This window comes from Mytilus californianus, unplaced genomic scaffold (assembly GCF_021869535.1).
Source record: "Mytilus californianus isolate M0D057914Y unplaced genomic scaffold, xbMytCali1.0.p SCAF_3, whole genome shotgun sequence".
Taxonomy (NCBI): Eukaryota; Metazoa; Mollusca; class Bivalvia; order Mytilida; family Mytilidae; genus Mytilus; species Mytilus californianus.
The window spans coordinates 5,234,004-5,258,742 of record NW_026262679.1 but is presented as its reverse complement, the minus strand read 5'-3'; the positions used below and the strand labels follow the sequence as shown (position 1 = coordinate 5,258,742).

Here is a 24,739-nt window from a genome sequence, read left to right as displayed (position 1 = left end):
ACCAAATATAGTTATCCTATTACTTATAATAAGAGAGAATTTAACATTACAAAAAATCTGAACTTTTTTTTCAAGTAGTCACTGAACCATGAAAATGAGGTCAAGGACATTGGACATGTGACTGACGGAAACTTCGTAACATGAGGCATCCATATACAAAGTATGAAGCATCCAGGTCTTCCATCTTCTAAAATATAAAGCTTTTGAGAAGTTAGCTAACGCCGCCGCCGGATCGCTATCCCTATGTCGAGCTTTCTGCGACAAAAGTCGCAGGCTCGACAAAAACTGATTTTCAAATTTGTCCAAGATATTGCTGATATAATCTTTTGATATAAATTTCCTACAAGAAATATAGACTAGAGACCATTTATAATGCCATTTTCTATAGAATTTACATTTATAAGAGACATAATTCCTGTAAAAAATATTGATAAGCCTTGATTTTCAAACTCATCCTTGACAATGCTGATATAAACATTTGATATAAATTTCATAACAATCCTACAAGAAATGTAGGCTTGAGAGTGCTTACAATACAATTTTTCATATAATCTATATTTCCAAGGGGCATAATGCCTTTAAAAACAGTTGTTTGTAACTAATTTTCCAAATTGTCCTACACATTGCTAATATAAACATTTAATATAAATTTCATAAAAATCTGGCAAGATTTGTACATGTGAGCAGTCAGAGAGACACATGGAAAGACCGACAAACAGACACCCAGTATTTCTATGTCCCCTGTAACATGTCGTGCCTGGGACAATCATTATTTTTCCAATATCATCAATACCTCCAGGTAACAATTTAAGAAGGTAAAAAATAACAGAAAGACTGTAACAGTTTATTCCATGTAAAATATAACAACAAAAAAATATATATAACAACCTGTATAAAAGAAACAAGAGGCCCCTAGAAGCATGTATCACTCACTACAGGTATAAACAATTATTGTTATTTTTTATATAATTTTGGGAAAAAATTGGCTATGCAAAATTACAGCATGATCTCATCATTTACAAAGAATGGCTTTGTTCCAAATATGAAAAGGTATTGTTCAAAAGACTTAGATATTATAATGAATGACACTTTCCATCTACTATTATCTATCACTTTGACAATTGTAATAAAGTAGACAGGAACCAGGTATCTTATTCCTGGAGGATTTTTGAGACAATATTTAAGTAAAGAACGTCAATGGATGCCAAGTTTCTGCATCTGCCCATTTGGTTTTTCAACCAAAAATCTATTTCTACAACAGCCCATTTGGCCTTTTCCGCCAAAAATCTATTTCTACAACAGCCCATTTGGCCTTTCCACCAAAAATCTATTTCTACATATTTTAAATACAAATATATAAATACTAATATCCTGCTAAAGTAAAACTTAATATTTATTAATATAATGCAACCAATGTTTTTTAAACTTATCAAAAGTTCTATACTTATGAAATTTCTTTATGCAAACTAAACCTTCCACGATATTTAGTGTAAATAACTCTATTTTACTTTAGAGTACTAAAGTGGTAGCTTATATAGGTTATTTTTGCAACATATTTTGGCTTGTCTAATTAATGTATTATACTTACATTTTTATAATAAAGTGAAAGTTTTTATGACAATCAGCAGATTTTATCATTTGATAATTAGTATAATCTAATGACGACACCTCATTACATAAGGATTCACACTAGTTATCTTATGATGCATGTATTTAGGACAGTTATTGAAATTTTTAATTTCATGCATTTCATCATTTAACTTTACCGAATACTAAAATAAATGATACATGCAAAACATATTGAACTTTGGGCTAATTAGGGGTAAGTGTGTCAATTCCTATGTCATAAATATAACAAACAGGAAAGACATTCTTACTTAATAAAGTTTGACTTAATAACAAATATCAGTTATTATAGCTAACTGTCCATTCTGGTTTAAATTGAAAAGTAGAAATACAATCTTATATATTTGCTGAAGCTGAAAAAATTATGTACAACAATGACTAATAGTTTTGGATATCTCATGGTTGCATTATAACACTGAACAATGTTTTCCCTTTAGCAGAGTCAAGAATAATATATGCTATCCTTATATTAACTCATATAATACACTCAGACTAATACATCCTTATATTAACTCATATAATACACTCAGACTAATACATCCTTATATTAACTCATATAATACACTCACACTAATACATCCTTATATTAACTCATATAATACACTCAGACTAATACAATGTTTATCAATTAATTTCAGCATTACACAGTGCTAGAAAACCTCAGTATTGAGGACACCAAAAAATGTTTCACCTGATAAAAGGTTTGTGTGAATAAATCAAAATACATAAACACATCTGACTAACATGTGCATCTTGTCATCAAGAGACAAATAATAATTGACAAATACAACCTTTGTAAAAATGTTACTCAGAACTCAATGTGAATCACTTTAAAAATGAAGTCAAGAACACTTGATATATTTGATAGTTGTAAACTATTTTTTTAATTTATTTTCCCTCTCAATAACAAAATACTTATTATGAAATGGACAAAAATCACTGGACCATGAAAATAAGGTCAGTTTCAAACAACAAATCTGTCAAGTATATTTTACAATAACTTTCTGTCACTTGGCTGCAAGTGTTGCAGTAAAAAATCCAGTTGTAAAATCCTTCATTATTTCAAAGATTGATTACACTGCAGGTAAAAATGAAGTAATTATTTACAAAGGCGACAATGGTAGCCTTTTTGGGGTCTGCGTTTTCACTACAAAAGATCCTTTGATAAAACTTTCAAATTCTGAATTTCAACACCTTTGGGTGTTAATAAAACTGCAAAACACATAGAAAAATTGCATTTTTTAAGGGTTCTCTATGGTTCCGGAATTTCTAAAATAGTATGAATAAAGAACACCCTTGCTTAATTTTGCGAAGTAAAATGTTGCTCATTACAGAGAGTTTCCTCCAAATTTCTCGCTATTTCTACACCAATAGCCAACACTAATTTCTCCCTATTTCAATTTTGTTTTCTATTTAAAAGGGCAGCAGAAAATAAATTTACTTCTACTTATTATCTTTGATGTAAAAACTAGGTGGTGCCAGTCATATTTAAATACTTCCTTTTAACCTGCAAGACCTTATTCATTAAATGGGAGATTACAAAAGAATATTCTAGGAAAATTGGAAGAGAAGTTATCTCCCTTAATACAATTTCATGTTTTTAGCTTTTAAAAAATTGTATTCTTGTTGAATATTTTTACTTTTTTAAGAGCTATCTTGTGAGTAAAGCTATAATATGTTTTTAAAGAATTATAAAAATATTTACGAATGAAAAAAAAGTTGATATTTTGAATCTCATCCTTCTGGTGAATTGACAGTAAACTACCATCAATTGGTCACATGATTAAGTAGATAATCACATGGACTGTCAAACAGTTTACAATTTCTTCTGTATACAGTCGAACCTCGTTGTGTCGAACTCGGTTGTGTCGCAAACTCGGATGAGTCGAAGTAATTTCTCAGTCCCGTTAAAATTCCCGTTTGATCAATGCATAATTACCTCTGATGAGTCGAACTCGGTTGATTCGAATACTCAGTTAAGTCGAGTAAATTTTATAGTCCTGTCGAAGTAAAATTAATGTAAATTGACCCCGATGTCTCGAAGTTCGAAAGTAAGAATTTTCGAAAGATGCAGACCTAATGATAAAAATTCAAATCGGATGTATTTCTTATGTCACCTAATCATTTTCAAAAGACATTAAAGCTGAGTAAACATACTTGTTTGTATAACAGTTAACATGACATGTTTATGGTGACCGCTAATTAACACCTTTGTTGATCGTTCAAGCGGAATGTTAGTGTGGAACATTTTTCACCTGAGATAAAAACGAAACGAATTTAAATGACCCAAGCCGAGATTAAATGAATCGTTAGATTTAAAACTCATTAATTACAATAAATAAAACGATTAGGACAATTATAATAAATTCATGATAATTTAATGTAAAGCAGACGACCTCATCAGATACCATTTAGAACTTATTTCGTGCCGCGAGTGATTTCATAATTTATAGTGACTGACCTTTGTAAATATTTGTGTAGACTATTGATTTTATTTGTGCATGATTTGTATCTGTACTTGTTGTGTGTTTAATTATTACGAAGGACCAAAAAAGGAGATTGAATACACAATCATAAAGTGTCATATCGAAAAAAAGGCACACTGTTCATTGTGTCTAGTTAACACAAATCTCATACCGTATTTCGTGCATTCCAAATTTATGACGACACACTTGACCTCGGATGAGTCGAACCTCGGTTGAGTCGAATACTTTGGTCTGGTCCCTTCGACTTCGACACAACGAGGTTCGACTGTACTTTTATCAGTTGTAAAAAACTATTTATCAATGATCAGTTTGGTTGAATGATACAAACAGAAAAGACTGTTTTCTCTGGGACTGTTTGGAAAAACTTTCCTATAAATTAGAATGTAATAGAGATTTCACTATTACAGAAATATGACGACATAGGGTCAATCATCGATTGCATATGTCCTTGAATAAGCTATGTTCTACTTAAAATATGGATCCTCCTACCTTCTAAGATATGAATCTTTATATACAGCTTGTAGTAACTGTCACAGGAATGAAATACCTATGTCTTGCCTTCAACAAGTCTTCATGTGTCAAACAAAAATGTAATCATTAAAGCCTAATAAATACTCTTTACATCTTTAAATTAACTTTTTTGACACATGCAATAATCTAACTATTATATAGATGTACTCCCTACATATATACTAGAAAAAATATATATCTTGTTTACCTAATGCTGATTAAGACTTGTATCAGAATATATAATATATATTTCAATGTTAATGTTTGTTCACATCTTTTATTTTTTCACAATATGAGTATCTAGTTTTCAGTGCTAGCACTGAAAAAAATTGTTAAAAAAAGAACATACTCTCGTACTGCATAGTATTCAATTACTTATAATTAAACATAGCTACTGTATCATAAAAGGTAAATATTATTTTGCAACAATTCTTCACAGACGTTACTATTATATTGCAATGACTAATCAAATTGCACTGAACTTGCACATATTTTTATTGTATATGAATACCTTGTTTTGGCAGAGAAGTAAAACACTATAGCATCCCTAATAACCAAGCAGCTTCAGAGCAATCTTATATCAAATTGCCTTTCATTCTTTTTTATTTTTTCAAGGCATAAAATAAGAGTGAAGGGATGTGACTTAATTTCTACCTAACACACATTTAAAGTTGTAATGTTAAAATATCATTTAGAATCCTGACAGAAATTTTGTCTATTTTCATTTTTTGATCAAGGAAAGTCATGTATTCACCAGGATGATTTTTTAAAAGAATTTAAATCTTATTTTTTCTTTTATCTCATAAAAGGAAACTAGACTTGCTTCCCATTTTCTCTACATCTCTAAAAAGTATCAAAACTAATTTTTCTAAAAGGACCTATATCTTTAGAGGTAAAGGTCATATCACCAAAACCAAATTCAGATTACATATTATGGTTAATACTACAATGGGAGTGTCTACCAATATTAACTTCCAATGAGAGTCTTGCACAGTTCAATTATGGTGAATCTTTTATAATTGGTCAGAAGGGTACTTCAATTATCATTTTGAAAATTCAAGTTTGAAAGATGAATGGACACAAAAAAAGACAGATCTCTACATAACCATGACATGTAAGTAGTGCTGGTTAAGATATGACAAAATTGTTTAAGACAGGTTCTAAATGCATGATTGTGAAATCATTATATATCACAGATTCCAAGAAAGACAACTCTTTGCACTTATCAGTTATCTCCACTTGGACCATGCTGCCTCCCATAATTTTGGTATCTCCTATTTTGATTTCTCTGAAGAATTGTTACAGGATTCTGTCTGGGTGGTGACATCATATACCCAGGGTAAGTAGGATAGGTACTCATACTTCCATACAATCTAGCTGCATTGAACATTTCAGCATTCCCAGAAGCGCCCTCTGGAGGATAAAATGGATTTCCACTTTGAAATTGATTAAATGGTGACTGTTGATATCTTTGTTCATTCGAGTCATAGTGTTGATATGACTGATTGTCTCTCCAACCCCTCTCCAATGGATCCTTTCTATCCCATAATTTAGTTAGGGCTTCACCCACAGATGGTTCTATCTCCTATAAAGAAAGTTTTTTTCATGATATATCTGCCCTTGTAATATTCTCTATCAGGTATTTTGTGATACATGACAGAAACTATTTTTAAATGATAAAAAATGAAGAAGCAAGTTAGTTATTGAATTCACCCTGTAACCATTCTCTTTCCTGGCTATCTAATAAATTATGCTTACTGTTTATCTTATACATGCATGGATGTACATATGTAGGTTATCAGTATCTACCTTTGATGAGATTTCCAATGGTTAATACTATACAATTATAGCCTTTGTATGAGGTCGATACAAGGATATATTGACCTGAAAGAAGTATATTGACTGAGGACGAAGTCCGAGGTCGATATACTTCTTTGGGTCGATATATCCTGTATTGACCTCATAAATAGGCTATAATTGTTATATTATTAATTTCCAACCACATTTGTATCAAAATCGTCATTTGATTTTGTTGGAATTTTATAGATATCATATTGTCTCCTAGACGATAACAACATAATTATTTGTTATTTCATTTGCTTTTTTTTTTTGTTGTTTTTTCACATCTTATGTATCTGAAGATTTTTTTCTTCAAATAGTCGATCAAAAATATCTTTTTATAAAAATTTTAACAATATCATGAAATTCATTACATGCCGTCACAAAGTATATCGGATTTTAGATATTCTAAAAATAACTGTGCAATATGCCTTTTGCTGTGCAATATGCTTTTTGCTATCAGCCGTTTTCTCTCTACCTTCGAAAATATAGTTTAACATGTGACTATCCCTGAACGAATCAAATTAGTTAAAATATACGAATTAATAATATTGTGAAATATAGCATCATTTTGAGTATCCTTTGCAACATTCCCCATTAATATTAAAAAAGGGACACAAAAATGTCACATGTTCCTAAAATTTTATCCGAAGTAGAATTTCAATCCTTTTGAGAGAAACCTTTTCTGAAACCATTGACATTTATCTATCGAAAAAGAAAAGGAAAATCAGGTTCTTTTCTCCCCATTTTTTGCCAAATTGCATAAACAAGTCTGTGTACAAAAAAAGGTGTTAGTAAATATCACAATAATTTCTGGACGATATGAAAGTACAGACAGTCATATAGAAACAACCCATAAAACATTGTCCAATATAAGCATAAACAAAACTTAGTATTGAATTACCATGAAAATACTCTATTTTTGTATGTGGCCATTCCTTATAGACTTTTTCAATCTTTTAATAATTCATATCCCTTTAAGAAGATGTAATCTATGATGGTTAAAGGGACAAGAGGTTAACAATGGTCAGTCTAGATGATTGAATCCTAAACAACAAAACCATGCAAAAACATAAACTAAACTGAGACATACCTGTCCATCTCTACTAATCTGAACTCTCTTGTTCTCGTTCAGTGGATTCAGGAGATGATGAGTCAATTGAAATGGAAGATTATTTCTGAAAAAAAAGATAAAGAAATCCTATATAATCCTTAATAAAATCATAAGAAATATTTAAAATTATAAACTTATAATCAAAAGTTTGGAATACACAAACAGATAGAACATTTATTACAATAAATAAAAATATTTCCATCATACAAAAATCATCATACTATAATTTATATACAGTTATATCAGTTTGTTTAGATTTTACAAAGTGATAGCTTCAACTGGTTTGAAAAGTTGTGTAATTTTAGAACTTATCCAGATAGGAATAAATAGCAATAAGGTGTATTGTTAGGTCACATAAATGTTTGTTTATCATTAATCTCTTCTCATGATTCTTTTTTCAAAATATATATTTCTATATAGTTTAAATTTTCAAATTCCCAGCAAAAAATTAAAAAAAAAATATTCAAAAACAATTAAAAATGCATATGAAAACCATACATTTTATTTCATATTTTATCATACTTTTTAAAATGTTTTTTAAAACTTCAAATTTCAAGAACTAAACAAATAATAACCTGCATTTTCTCAATAAGATTTTTACAGTGAAGTGTACTACTTTTGGGACAGATTATATCCAAATTATAGAAAAGCTTACCAACTCTTACTCTTACTCAAAATTTTATACTAAGGGGTCTATAATTCAGTTTGACAGCTTCAGACATACTAATTTTTACCTTTTTTTAACTGGCCAAATCACTACTTGACCTTAAAACTCATGACTCAATATTTTTTACAAATATTTTCATCCCCTTACTTACAGTTTTATGCACAAAACATAAGAAATAAATTTGGAAACTATATGAAAAAATTGGCAAGTTATATGCTGTCCACACTAGGGACTATATTTGTGGGCAACGGAAATCAAAAGACGATAACTATGTCACCACACCAGATAAATTTATTTAGAAAAAAGCATTTAACAGTACCTCTTTATCCATTCTATAGAGCATATATAATTGAAGTTTGAATTCTGTACACCTGACATTTTATCTTTTGCAGCTAAAGAAGTCATCTTGGCATATCCCTGGAAATGTCCACTGGCATTGATAGAAAATATCATCAACACAGTTTTCCCATCCTGAATAGATATCATAAAATGTAGAACTGATTATTAAAAGTAAATTTATCTGAATAGCCTACCTTTCCTTCTCACAAAGTCTTTGTCAAAAAACATCTGGTTATATTGTAAATATTTCAAAACTGTTTACAAAACTTAAAATTTTTAAATACTAAGCATTTTCTACCCCAGGAATAGATTAACTTAATATCTGTATTTGGCAAAGCATTTCAGAATTTATTGGCATTCAATGCTCTTCAACTTTAAAATTTATTTGGCCTTTAACTTTTGTGTTTCGAGCATCACTGATTAGTCTTTTGAAGACAAAACACGCACCTGGCGTACACAATTATAAGCCTGGTATCTTGGATGAGTTTTTCCTTAAATTGAGAGAATGCAATGTTTGTTTTTGTTCCAAGGACTTTACAATTATTCTTAGGGGTCTGTTAGTCAGCTTGTTGTAATACAGAACTTCTGATCTGACTACCATCCCCTTTTTTTGGTAGAGGTAGAACGGTACCTAAAATAACCAGCACTCTATTTTTTAGTTCAAGTGTTATTTAATCATCTAGTTTACATTCTTTATCAAACAAAAGCATAAAAATCCCAGTAAACATTCCACAATTACATTGGTTATAAAAGTGATTGACAAACCTGGAAAGCTTTATTGATTTTCTTGGCACTATTAGCTGTGACAAACCATGTTCCATTACTGACTGATGTGTCTAATGTCTTCTGATGTGTACATTTCATCACATAATACCTACATGGATGACCTTGACCTTGTTTTGGCTGAGGACTACCTGATGGAGTACTGGCTTCACTTCCTCTTGGACTGTTTGAGGAAGATGTATTACTACTGAAAGACTCTCTATCTCCTTTTGGTGTCCCTGTGGATAAAACAAGTCAAATTATTACGATATAGCAGACATACATTTGTGTAGTTTTCCTGGTCGAAAAACAATAAATAAACTGGAAGAGGTCTTTATATGTTCAGGTCACACTTATCAATTTCGGATCAAGCATTATGACGTCTGTGATAAGTCTTGATCTATGTTATATAAGCTAGATCAAATACATTTGATGTCATAAGTACTGATTTGAAATTTTACTATGAGCTGAGCAGGGTTATATAGGCAAAGGGAAGACTGATAATCAAAGTTTAAATACTGTCATCATATAATTTAATAATATGCTTTGCACATTTATGTACACATTTCTATTTTGAGATAAAACTTTAAAAAAATATTAAAAAAAACATATTTTTTTTAAATGGTGATTAATCTGGTAAAAAAGGATTTTGTTGGTTCCACATGGACCCAATTATTTCTGTATACCCTCTTCAGGGCAACTTTAAGCCAATTTCTCCCTACTAATGAGTCCCTACCATTTGTAAACTTGCTGAACCTGAACTTGTAGAGATATAATGTTGTTTTAAAATATGTTTCAGTAAAAATAGAACTTTTTACTGTGTGTACTATTAGCTTCATATTTCCCCATAACTGGCCCAAATGTATGTCAATTTATGATATCACAAGGATAAGAAGTAACTGTATATTGACAGTTTTTAACTTAAATTGTTGTCAATATATGGTAGTTATCAAACAATGAAATAGAGAGATTTTAGTAAGAATGGAATAAACATAAATAGAAGATAGAAATTTAAAATTTAACATAAATTATATTTCACACTGTTAAATCATACTATAAGCATTTTTTCTTTTTATACAAAATGCAATTAAATAACAAAAAAATATTTGTAAGAATGATATTTACTTGACAGAAGCTGAATCTGTTTGGCTGGGGGTGTTGATAGACCCTTTCTCACATTCCTGCCATTGCCGTAATCTTCATTCTCATTACCAGAGTAGCTACCCGACATCAAAGATTCTGAGGCTGTAATTCAATAATCAACACAATTATTTATATTTTTGGTATTCAAAACCATTAAAAGATATACTCTAAAAATATTTTTTCCTCTATTCTAGTAAAGGATTAGGAATTGTTTATAGTATACTGTAGAAATGTGTGATGAAAATATCAAGTTCATCAACATATTGAAAAGTTCAAAGTAACCACAAACAGAAAGAAGTAACTGACAGATTTGAAAAAAGTGCACATACATTACAACACATTCATCAGCTGTGCACGCACATTACAACACATCCATCAGCTGTGCACACGCATTAGAACACATCCATCAGCTGTGCGCACATTACAACACATCCATCAGCTGTGCGCACATTACAACACATCCATCAGCTGTGCGCACATTACAACACATCCATCAGATGTGCGCACATTACAACACATCCATCAGCTGTGCACACGCATTACAACACATCCATCAGCTGTGCACGCACATTACAACACATCCATCAGCTGTGCACATGCATTACAACACATCCATCAGCTGTGCGCACGCATTACAACACATCCATCAGCTGTGTGCACGCATTACAACACATCCATCAGATGTGCATGCACATTAAAACACATCCATCAGCTGTGCACGCACATTACAACACATCCATCAGCTGTGCACACGCATTACAACACATCCATCAGCTGTGCACATTCATTACAACACATCCATCAGCTGTGTACACACATTACAACACATCTATCAGCTGAGTACACACATTACAACACATCCATCAGCTGTGCACACACATAACAACACATCCATCAGCTACTGGCCAAATATGAAGCCATTCTGTTCAGTAGTACCTAAGAAAAGTGTGACAAAACTATTTTTCAGACAGACATAAGAATGGACAAGGAGATTTCAATAGAGTAAGGATACATTTTCATTCAAACACAGTTCAAAATGAAATTGTTAGATAATGGTACAATATTGCTCTGATTTGATACAGATGGGTTTTATCACTGTATTAATTTGCACTTAACAATGGAGTGTTGTTTAAAACATTCATTCAGTCTAGGAAATAAGAATCTTACCCATATTTATCACATTGTATTTAAAGCTCAGCAGTTTGATCTTATATTTTATAATACATACTCATAGGTCTTGGTCTTTGTCCTATCCCAGCAGGCTGTTGTAATCCTAAAGCTTGTTCTTCATTGGTTAGAACATTAATCACTGCTCTTATTACAGCCTGGAGAACACAAAATTTAAGGTTTGAAATTATATGGTAGTATCAACAAATGTTAAAACAAGAATCAAATAATTTTCAATAATAGTTACATATAATGATGGTTGGTTCAAGCATCTAATAATGCCCCATGTAAAGTAAAGACAAAAGAAATGAGTTGTGTTCAGAATCCATGGACTTACAACCAACAAGATATGGAAAGCACCTATGTTTTACCTAATGAGAAGAAAGCTGAGCTTCAGCATTAGACATATAAAAGTATTCAAAATAGCATATGGCCTTTCACATTTTACTGTACAGTATGGGTTTTGGTCATATTTGAATACTGTATGATGACTTGGAGCTATTCACATCCTTAACATCCTTTGGTGGAAAGTTATCTCATTGGCAATCATACCAGGTCTCCTTATTTTTATAACAATTAGAATTTTGTACTTCCTTTTGTTTACTGACCAAGCTATAATGTTTGTTCTGTGAACTCTGCACAGACCTATTATGTATTTACTCTCGAGTATACCTCATCAACTTGAGACCAAGGTTTTGATGGATTCCTCATCCTCCTCAAGAAAAGGCTGTGCCATTTAGTCCTTAATTGCATAATACAGGTTGCTGTCTACAACATAAATAAAAAAATAAAAAAATAAATAAAAAGTGATAACTTAAAATTGTATCAATCTTAAATATGTGTATACAAATGAATTTCTAATAAGTCTGTACAAGAAAGTGTTACTCAAAACTATTACACTTAATAAGCAGTGTGAATATAATTAAAAGAGAAAACAAAAGAAAGCACCAGAAAACATATAACATATCCTCATCCCCAAACCCTACAGTTGTTACTTTACCTGAAATATTTATCAAACATTAATATCCTATCCGTTTATCTTTTTAGAAAATAGTTAATCATTTTTTTCTTACACCAATGGTTTTATGCTTTTGTTTTCTAATAACCAAAGATTTTTTTCAAAATTAACATTTTATATAGTATATGCCACCCTCAGTAATTAATTAATCCAAAGAATGCATTGCTATATTACACTGCATAGGATACTAAAGTATAAACTGAACATTTCAAAATTAGAAAAAACTATTTACCTCCGGATCAATTTTAAATCTAAGCCAATCATCGAGATGTAACGATGTCTTTGATACTTCTCCGTCTACTTCTTCTTCACTGTCGCTGGCAGCATCAACATAGTCATCATATCGTCTATACTCTGTAAACAAAAATATTGTTCAGTATGTACAATTCCTAATATAGAAACATGTAGGTTAAGAATAGAATTCCATGACAGATCTTTGATGGTTTTTCAGATTACGGATTAGGATGATTTAGAGGTTGATATATTGTATAGCATGTCTGCTGTTGAAGACTGTTTGTTGTCCCCTAGATGTCTTTTGGTTATTATTATTGGGTTGTTGGCTCATTGATGTATATCCTTTTAATAATATTCATACTCCAATCAATGATATTATAGTCCTTAACTAGACATATCACACATTATGTTTGACCAATCAGTCTGCCTTTACTGAACAGTACAAGATGATGAAAGAAAATCTGATTAAATTCTATTGTTTCGCAAGGCCAATCTGTGAAGCATTTACAAATTCTATCTCTTTTACGTCCATTAACAGTCACAACAGTTTTATAGTAAATTCCAGGGGGTAGCTAAATGTAAAGCATGAAAAACCTTCAAAATCAAATACTGAAGAGTACAACTGAAAAATAATTGTTTTTGCATTTTCTAAATTGATTTTGACATGAAATTATACAAGAATATTATGTCAACGTATATTGGTTCAAAACTTTCTTGAAAAAAAAAAACATAAATACAAGATGTCTGATTTTAAATATTTATATTTGTCTACACAATACATACCTGTATCAGCATCCTTGATTGCATCAGGGGAGAGTTTACTTGGACCAGCAAACAGGGCTACAGTAGCTGAAGACACCAGTGTAGAACATCTGACAAATGCAAGTCTTTCATAGCGAGACATCTCATCATACATTAAATAGTCTGATGGCAGATTTCTGACAACATTCTTATGTGTGGCAGTTCTACTGAGACAGGCTGCGGTTGGTAAAGTGTTTAATACTGACGACATGTGGAACTTCACCTTCCCTTCTTTACTGTAAACAAAGATTATATATATTAAGGATTTTAACATTAAAAATAAAATCTAAAATTTATAAAAAACGAAAGGGAGCTCACATCAATAGATATAAACAATTCACCAAAGTTTTATGCAAATTGGTTAAAGCGTTTTTGAGTTAATGTCTGACATGTTGACGACAGATGGACAGATGGACGGACAGACAGAGGTATACGATAATACGTCCCGTAAACGGGCGTATAAAAATGTGAGATATAAGAGACCGAGGAGTAACATTTTTACTCTCCTAATCAGAGATGATAGGTGTATAGAGATTTCCTAATCCTGCTTTCTTTTTTTTCACCGATTAACCTTAATACAATAATTTTCAAATATCGCTGGAAAAATAGTTTGGATAAGATAGAAATACCTAAGTCCAAAGCAACCACACAATAATTTATAACCAATAACAGGATGAGAAAACACTTTCTTTCACAAATGTATTCAAAATTAACAGCAAAAAAAATTTCTCAAATATATATCAAATGTGGAATGATTGATTGTTGCTGTTTAAAACCAGTTTCAGCACTTTTGGCTATATCATGGAAATCGGTTGTGACAGGCTAGTGATACAGTAGATGAACCACTTAGACCCCTAGGCCACTGAGGCCACCACATGTGGAATGGAAATAAATTAGGAAGTATTAATTCTAATCAAAGAAAGTCCTCATCATTTAATAAAATAAATATAATATAAATAATGAACAGCAATAACACAAGGTCAGCAGTAAAATTATGTTCTATATCCCAAAAATACAAAGCATCAAACAATTCATAAAGTATGTTGTCAAGCATACCCTATAACCTTTTAATGTTGAAATAACTTTTTTCTAGTCTGTTTTCTTAGTTATTTTAATGATATAATATCTTACTATGATAGAAGCTGTGACTTTTGCCTATCAACCCTGATGATATTAGGGTACATCCCAGCACACAATGCTGCCTTGACAACGGCCCAGTTCTCAGAATTAGTATTTAGATCTCGGATATCTCCTCCTCCTCTGGCTCTAACAAATCCTGAAGCTCTCAGCTGACCCAACAGTTGTGCCCTACACAAAAAATGAAAAAAACATTTATAAGTATTTGATATAGCATACAAATACAATAATGGTAATATGTAATATTTAAAACAATATTTGCATAATTTCTGTTATGGGTGTTATAATTTACATTTTAACTTTCTTCAGCAAAACTAAAAATTTTCTTTAATGACAACTTAATCCATGGGATGTTAATATTGTTCTTCAAATCTGCTAATCACAATTTTTTTTTTAGTACAGTTATCTATATATTGAAATTGTCAAAATGGAGCACTATTTAATAGAAATATTAATGTAATTGTGTATGCTGTACAATATGAGAGAACTGAAAACAATTGGATTCATAACATGAATTCCAAGTTAGTGAATTGTATCTGTATGAGCTAAAATTTATTTTTAGCTTTGAATTGATTGAAGCAGCAGCAAGAAGAAAATAACATATAAAATTATATTCACTATATTAAAAATTTGATCATGAAAGTTCTTCAACAGGATGGACTATTAACAGTGAATTATGTCTTGTCTGCTCAGTTTAAGACAACAACTTGATAGATGTAGCTAGCTCTCGTGTATGTTTACCTCATGCCAACTATCATTTCCATGACAGCAGAAGACAGATAATTCTTATGACAGAAACCTCTATCCCATCCATCAGTCTTAGCTTTCTGCCATGCCTAAAATGTCAAAATACATCAAATATTGTATTTCTGTACAATTTTTTCAATCTTTAAAAAAGATCCTTTATCTTTATATTATTAGATATTAATGTATAAAACCTCTTATAACAACAACCCTCCATGGATTGCTGTAGTAATTTGATTAGATTGAAATGTTTTGGTGCTCAGGGTCATCAGGAACAACCCTCCGTGGATTGCTGTAGTAATTTGATTAGATTAAAATGTTTTGGTGCTCAGGGTCATCAGGAACAACCCTCCATGGATTGCTGTAGTAATTTGATTAGATTGAAATGTTTTGGTGCTCAGGGTCATCAGGAACAACCCTCCGTGGATTGCTGTAGTAATTTGAGTAGATTGAAATGTTTTGGTGCTCAGGGTCATCAGGAACAACCCTCCGTTGATTGCTGTGCTCAGGGTCATCAGGAACAACCCTCCGTGGATTGCTGTAGTAATTTGATTAGATTAAAATGTTTTGGTGCTAAGGGTCATCAGGAACAACCCTCCGTGGATTGCTGTAGTAATTTGATTAGATTAAAATGTTTTGGTGCTCAGGGTCATCAGGAACAACCCTCCGTGGATTGCTGTAGTAATTTGATTAGATTAAAATGTTTTGGTGCTCAGGGTTGTCACAACCAATACAGGTAATCAAAGATTTACTAAAAACCCAAGAAGTGATATTACATATAACAGTGTAACCTTGGTATAGAAAGTGAAGACATAAATAGAAAGTTAGTATGAAATTTTTTGAATCTTCCAAAGATTATTTCCTACTATCAGAAACACCATGTTTGCAAAGAGAAATCCCAAAAAATATGTCAGATCATTAATTTAGAGTAGTTGTAAAACTTCATGCCCTTTAGAGAATCTGTGAAAGTGATGGTTGAATTCTGTCAAACTGTTTTCAATGAGTTGTAGATGAGCAAAGTGTGACGCAGACGAAGCAAGAAGACAGTAGTGATCCCTACATGTCACTATAGCTTTGCTATCTGGTGAAACAATTACCAGGAAAATGAAATATCAATTTACAGTTTGTTTCTTAAAATCTTTATGTCATTATGTCATGTCTCTTATTTGCTCTTTTCACAACCCTGCATACCTAAGATATCCAAATTAGGGATTCTATCAAATTCTGTTTTACCAAATATTGGTTCACTCCAAGCAAGAAGACAGTAGTGATCCCTACATGTCACTATAGCTTTGCTATCTGGTGAAACAATTACCAGGAAAATGAAATATCAATTTACAGTTTGTTTCTTAAAATCTTTATGTCATTATGTCATGTCTCTTATTTGCTCTTTTCACAACCCTGCATACCTAAGATATCCAAATTAGGGATTCTATCAAATTCTGTTTTACCAAATATTGGTTCACTCCATTTTCACATCAATTGTTGAATACAAGAATAATATTCGGTCAAGGGTATAATCTTATAACGATGATTACCTGAAAAGCTCTAAGTAATGACATATGATCACTGTATGTAGATTATTCGAAAGGCTCTAAGTAACGACATATGATCACTGTATGTAGATTATTCGAAAGGCTCTAAGTAACGACATATGATCACTGTATGTAGATTACCTGAAAAGCTCTAAGTAATGAAATATGATCACTGTATGTAGATTACTCGAAAGGCTCTAAGTAACGACATATGATCACCATATGTAGATTACTTGAGAGGCTCTAAGTAACAACATATGATCACTGTATGTAGATTACCTGAAAAGCTCTAAGTAATGACTAAAATTGAGAATGGAAATGGGAAATATGTCAAAGAGACAACAACCCGACCAAAGAGCAGAAGGCCACACAACAGCTGAAGGCCACCAATTGGTCTTCAATGCAGCGAGAAAATCCCGCACCCGGAGCATATGATCACTGTATGTAGATTACCTGAAAAGCTCTAAGTAACGACATATGATCACTGCATGTAGATTACCTGAAAAGCTCTAAGTAATGACATATGATCACTGTATGTAGATTACCTGAAAAGCTCTAAGCAACGACATATGATCACTGTATGTAGATGCTGAAAATTTATGTCTAGACATTGTAGCTGCTCTTTTCTGTGATGGCTGTGCTGGTAACATAACTGAAAATATAATGAATATTATATCATCTGTTCATCATTTAAATGCTTTCAACTGACCTAGGTAACTGTTTAGTACATGAATGAAATAAAAAAAGGCTTTACAATAAAAAATACACAATAGGTCCCCTATACTATTGTTGTGTATTTGTTATTTGCTAATTTATATGCTACAATATGCTGTGAATACTTATATTGCACATGCCATAATAATTGAAAACAAATGCTATCTGCTAAAAAAGAAAATGAAGCACAGCTTGTCAGATTCAAATCCTATACAAGTTCACTGTAAGTATAATTTGGAATGCTTATTTTGTAAATCTTAAGCAAAACAACAAAAGATGTGAGTTGTGATTAGATGGACACATACACCAAACATAGTTGACCTACTGCTTATTGTATCTGTGAAACTGACTTAATCACAAAAACTTAATGTTTAACAATGAACCATGAAAATAAGGTCAAGGTCAAATGAATCCAGCCAAATGGACATGTACATCTAATTATCTTTTCATTAACCATATATAGTTGACCTACTGCCTATAGTTTGAATAGTATGAAAATGTCAAGGTAAGATGAACGCACTGTCAGACAGACCTTTCCATCTGAAGACTGCACATGGGCTCTCATTAACACAAAGCTTACTTACATGGATCTTTATAAGCCAGTGAACACACAATGGTAAGTATAGGGTCTAAACACTTTAATACCACAGCATATAGTACCATCTTCCCAAGTCTAGGTTCTACTGGCATGTCGGCTAGGTGATGTCCTAATTCTGTCAAATCTTCAAAACTGTCTAATGCATCCATTTGCTATTTTGTAACACAAAAAGTAATTATGTACTACATTTTAAGATGGACAAAAATTAAAAAATTAATGCCTAAAAATTATAATTTGCAAGGTAGGCTTCTGAGTATCAAATGAAACTAGTTCCCATTGAATTTCACAAGCAAAAAACAGAGCCCAAAAATTAAAATTAAATCCTTTTTCAAATGCCATTAAGAAAAAAACAAAATAGACAGGGGCTACAGAAACAACTTAAAATGTTTAGTATCAAGAAGCCTGAAAAATTTATAAAGAAATGCCAATTCTATACAAATTATACAACAATAATTTAACAGAGACTGCATGCCTGAATATAAATTGATATATTTTGTAGATATTTACCTTTAAGATATGTACAGCATTCCTGGTGACTAGAAATGGTGGTGGTTCTGGTGCTTTACCTAAGAAATCTGCTATACTTATATTAGCTGGAGCTAATAACTTTGTGTGAAGACATAACTCCTAAAACATATCATAGGAATCACATTGTGGTCTTTGTTAACTCAACATAAGACCTGGATTCACCACTGGATTTTGGTGAGGTTTGTGTTATGCAGTTTTCTGTTTTCTGTAAAGTGTTTTGTAGACTTGATTATCTTTTAGTCTTTTTTCACTTTAGACAAAATTTGTTGTCCGTATTTGGTTGATTTATGGTTTTGATTGTTCCCGCAATATTTCTCACCCCTCTTTTTTAAAGGAATTCAAATACATCTGTAGGTTTTTTTTTCACAAAAATTATAATTTACAACTCTTTAAAAGAACATAATAAACAGCTGCGCCATGAGCGCATGATACGCCTGTCGTCTTGTGTGTGAATTTTTATGCAATAAGCATAAATAGTTTCTGACATACGGCGTGACATGCAACAAACCCCCCCTTTTTTTTACAAAAAACTCAATATCTCTAAAATAAAATTTTGAATCAAAACCAAAAAGTAAACAGATCTTTAGATTAATATAACTAAGAAGTGTGTAAAATTTTAAGCAATAATCATAAATCGTTTTTGAGATACGGCTCGACATGTGAAAACCCCCCTTTTAAAAAAAAAAAATCAATATCTCAAAAATAAAATTTTGAATCAAAACCAAAAAGTATACAGATCTTTAGATTAGTATAACTAAGAAGTGTGTAAAATTTTAAGCAATAATCATAAATCGTTTTTGAGATACGGCGCGACATGTGAAAAACCACTCCCCCTTTTTTTACAAAATACTCAATAACTCAAAAATTAAATTTTGAATCATCACCAAAAAGTATACAGATCTTAAGATTAATATAACTAAGAAGTGTGTAAAGTTTTAAGAAATAATCATAAATTGTTTTTGAGATACGGCGCGACATGTGGAAAAAAACACACACCTGTTTTAGTTACTAAGTTCCGTAACTCAAAAAGTTTTAATCTAATTTTCACCAAAAAGTATACAGATCGTTTGACCATCATAAGAAACAACTATTTTAAGTTTCATGAAATTTGGATAAGTCATTCTCAAGTTACGGTGCGACATGTTTATGCCGGACAGACAGACGGACGGACGGACAGACACCGGACATTTGTATACCATAATACGTCCCCTCAAAAACTGACGGGCGTATTAAAACCTTAAAAGTGAACTGATTTTTGCACTATTCTAATTGCAATAATAGCAGGTCCTTGTTTTTTTTATTAGTATTTATACGTTAGATATTTTCTCATGTACATAAATATATTATAAACAAGTCTAAATTGAAAACAACGTTCAAACCTATGATTGCGTTGGATAAAAACCGCAATTTTTATACGTGTGCATGCAAAACAAATTTCTTGGTAGAGTAGTCTAAATACAGCACAAACAACATTTTCCAAAAGACCAAAAATAGTGAAAAAGTATATTTTAACAAAACGCATTTGACTAGCAGGTCGAACAACGGATGTTCTTAAACCCTGCTGACTGCCATGGCGATTGCCAAATAAACGGATCACCAGATGTACAAATGGATCTTAATTTATTAATTAAATACCCAAACAGAAAACAATAAACTTGCGGAAAAGATGGTATACCGCAAACATGAGGTGCAAAAATTTGTACACCATATCCGGATTTCGACAATTAATGTCTCTTCAGTGATGTTAGGAATCGAAACGGTATTTGGAAGGCCATATAATTTACCTCAATTTGGGATTGACTCTTGAATTTTGAAGAGTCAAAATAGGATGAACGGATCATATAAACCCGAAGGCAAATATAATACAAGCCCAAACGAAAAAATATAAACAAGTCTAAATTGAAAACAACGTTCAAACCTATGATTGCGTTGGATAAAAACCGCAATTTTTATACGTGTGCATGCAAAACAAATTTCTTGGTAGAGTAGTCTAAATACAGCACAAACAACATTTTCCAAAAGACCAAAAATAGTGAAAAAGTATATTTTAACAAAACGCATTTGACTAGCAGGTCGAACAACGGATGTTCTTAAACCCTGCTGACTGCCATGGCGATTGCCAAATAAACGGATCACCAGATGTAAAAATGGATCTTAATTTATTAATTAAATACCAAACAGAAAACAATAAACTTGCGGAAAAGATGGTATACCGCAAACATGAGGTGCAAAAATTTGTACACCATATCCGGATTTCGACAGTTAATGTCTCTTCAGTGATGTTAGGAATCGAAACGGTATTTGGAAGGCCATATAATTTACCTCAATTTGGGATTGACTCTTGAATTTTGAAGAGTCAAAATAGGATGAACGGATCATATAAACCCGAAGGCAAATATAATACAAGCCCAAACGAAAAAATATAAACAAGTCTAAATTGAAAACAACGTTCAAACCTATGATTGCGTTGGATAAAAACCGCAATTTTTATACGTGTGCATGCAAAACAAATTTCTTGGTAGAGTAGTCTAAATACAGCACAAACAACATTTTCCAAAAGACCAAAAATAGTGAAAAAGTATATTTTAACAAAACGCATTTGACTAGCAGGTCGAACAACGGATGTTCTTAAACCCTGCTGACTGCCATGGCGATTGCCAAATAAACGGATCACCAGATGTAAAAATGGATCTTAATTTATTAATTAAATACCAAACAGAAAACAATAAACTTGCAGAAAAGATGGTATACCGCAAACATGAGGTGCAAAAATTTGTACACCATATCCGGATTTCGACAATTAATGTCTTTTGGAAAATGTTGTTTGTGCTGTATATATATATTATATATATATACCCAATATTTTTCATCTTGTTTAAAAAAACCTACACACTTAATTTTAGATGACAACAAGAATGTGTCCATAGTACACGGATGCCCCACTCACACTGTCATTTTCAGTGGACCGTGAAATTTGGCATTAAAATTAGAAAGATCATATTATAAGGAACATGTGTACTAAGTTTCAAGTTGATTGGACTACAAATTCATAAAAAACTACCTTGACCAAAAAGTTTAACCTGAAGCGGGACAGACGAACGAACGGACGGACGGTTGAACAGACGCACAGACCGAAAAACATAATGCCCCTAGGTGGGGCATAAAAATAAGTTACTTTTTTTTAATATCACAACGGTCCTTATATTTACCTGTAAAGGATATCTGAGTATTTCTGGTGCAGGATAATCTATCAGAGAGTTAAATCTGACCGTACTCATTAGATGATAACATGATCCTGGACGACATCTACCAGCTCTGAAATTTGACAAGGTTTTTTGTAACAAAAGCCACAGACTATTTAAGAAATTTATAGCCATATAACTATCTAAATAGATTGTGAAATTTTTTTTAACAGCATTAGTCATGACACAAAAACAAATTTTTTAAATACTGACACAAAAACAAATTTTTTAAATACTTTACTGGATATCAGATGGAAAGTTATGTGAAATGAGACAATATATTGTCTAGATCTGTAGACAGTTTCTTGACCTCTAGATGTCTTTTGTTTTTTTATGTTGTTGGATTGGTGTCTCACTGAAATAAATGCTATCTCTCCTTTAATTCATATATCACAAGGAGACACTAAATGTGAGATTATACACCTTAATGGTCTAGAATTTTGCATAAAGGAAAAGAACTGAACAGAAACAATGACCTATACATTTTGTGATTTTTTTCTGCTCTACAAAATGCATAAGACACTAGTAACTTTAACCACGAGCCTGTGTCACTCACCTGCTTCTTCAACAATGGCCATTTTTTAATAACAAGAGTGCACACGCTGAAATGTCTCGCCTTCTTTACTAATCATTGATATTATGTTGATAGTCCTAAATATAAAGCTTTATTACAACTGTCACATAAACTTAACATTAACCAAGTAAACTAAACATTGACCAATGAACCATGAAAATGAGGTCAAGGTCAGACGAACCATGCTAGGCAGGCATGTACAGCTAACAATTCTTCCATACAACAAATATAGTTGACCTATTGCTTATAGTTTAAGAAAAACAGACGAAAACACAAAAACTTAACACTGAGCAATGAACCTTGAAAATGAGGTCAAGGTCAAATAAAACCTGCGTGACTGACATATAGATCATAAAATATTTCCATACACCAAATATAGTTGAACTATTGCATATAGTATTAGAAAAAAAGACCAAAACTCAAAAACTTAACTTTGACCACTGAACCATGAAAATGAGGTCAAGGTAAGATGACACCTGCCAGCTAGACATGTACACCTTACAATCATTCCATACACCAAATATAGCTGACCTATTGCATGCAGTATTAGAAAAAAAGACCAAAACTCAAAAACTTAACTTTGACCACTGAACCATGAAAATGAGGTCAAGGTCAGATGACACCTGCCAGCTAGACATGTACACCTTACAATCATTCCATACACCAAATATAGTAGACCTATTGCATACAGTATAAGAAAAACAGACCAAAACACAAAAACTTAACTATAACCACTGAACCATGAAAATGAGGTCAAGGTCAGATGACACCTGCCAGTTGGACATGTACACCTTACAGTCCTTCCATACACCGAATATACTAGACCTATTGCTTATAGTATCTGAGATATGGACTTGACCACGAAAACTTAACCTTGTTCACTGATCCATGAAATGAGGTCGAGGTCAAGTGAAAACTGTCTGACGGGCATGAGGACCTTGCAAGGTACGCACATACCAAATATAGTTATCCTATTACTTATAATAAGAGAGAATTTAACATTACAAAAAATCTTAACTTTTTTTTCAAGTAGTCACTGAACCATGAAAATGAGGTCAAGGACATTGGACATGTGACTGACTGAAACTTCGTAACATGAGGCATCCATATACAAAGTATGAAGCATCCAGGTCTTCCATCTTCTAAAATATAAAGCTTTTAAGAAGTTAGCTAACGCCGCCGCCGCCGCCGCCGCCGCCGGATCGCTATCCCTATGTCGAGCTTTCTGCGACAAAAGTCGCAGGCTCGACAAAAATCATCATGAAAGGGCAATAACTTTATAAAGAGTTAACTGAAATTTCAGTCATGTTGACACATTTGTAGATCTTGTCCTGCTGATCATTTTTGATTTTTAAAGTTTCTATCTACATTTGTATCTATTATATTTTAAAATAATAGGCAAAAGCTCCAAAAAATGGTAAAACTCATCTTTAAAGGGCAACAACTCCAATAACGAGTCTACCAAAATATTTCCACTATGATTTATTAGTAGATCTAACTTTGCTAATGATTTTTGCTAATTGAAGTTTCTATCTATCTAGTATAGTTTTCAGAATAATAGGCATAAACGAAAAAAATTGATATAATTTGACATTTAAGGGCAATAACTCCTTTAAGAAGTCGTCTGACAGTTTTGACGTAAATAGAAAGCAGGTAGATCTAAAAAATCTCAACATTCTGAACATCTTTGACCCCCCCCCCCCTCAAATTTTCTCTATTCATAACAGAAAAAACTTACATTTCACCCCTATGGTTCTATTTTTAGCCATGTAGGCCATGTTGGTTGGCAGGCAGGGTCATCTGACTCATTTATTTAAACTACATACCCTAATAATGATTGTGTCCAAGTTTGGTCAAATTTGGCCCTGTAGTTTCAGAGAAGATTTTTGTAAAAGTTACTGACAATGGATGATGACGACAACTATGATAACAGACGCCAAGTGATGAGAAAAGCTCACTTG

The 24,739-nt window shown here is 32.1% G+C and overlaps 1 protein-coding gene across 1 annotated transcript in view; it reads right to left on the bottom strand.

The window, feature by feature from the left end:
* Positions 1-830: 830 nt before the first annotated feature.
* LOC127733870 (3'-5' RNA helicase YTHDC2-like) overlaps positions 831-24,739 on the bottom strand; it is a 42,536-nt gene continuing 18,627 nt past the window's right edge. Inside the window, exons 18-32 of the mRNA XM_052243316.1 lie at positions 22,172-22,277; positions 18,942-19,061; positions 18,421-18,586; positions 17,668-17,774; positions 15,585-15,679; positions 14,838-15,014; positions 13,689-13,942; positions 12,904-13,025; positions 12,326-12,421; positions 11,715-11,811; positions 10,469-10,588; positions 9,347-9,582; positions 8,562-8,713; positions 7,555-7,639; positions 831-6,207 (exon numbers count right to left, since the gene is read on the bottom strand). Of these exons, the coding sequence (XP_052099276.1) occupies positions 5,848-6,207; positions 7,555-7,639; positions 8,562-8,713; positions 9,347-9,582; positions 10,469-10,588; positions 11,715-11,811; positions 12,326-12,421; positions 12,904-13,025; positions 13,689-13,942; positions 14,838-15,014; positions 15,585-15,679; positions 17,668-17,774; positions 18,421-18,586; positions 18,942-19,061; positions 22,172-22,277 (2,293 nt within the window). The 3' untranslated portion in view covers positions 831-5,847. The remainder of the gene's footprint in view (positions 6,208-7,554; positions 7,640-8,561; positions 8,714-9,346; positions 9,583-10,468; positions 10,589-11,714; positions 11,812-12,325; positions 12,422-12,903; positions 13,026-13,688; positions 13,943-14,837; positions 15,015-15,584; positions 15,680-17,667; positions 17,775-18,420; positions 18,587-18,941; positions 19,062-22,171; positions 22,278-24,739) is intronic.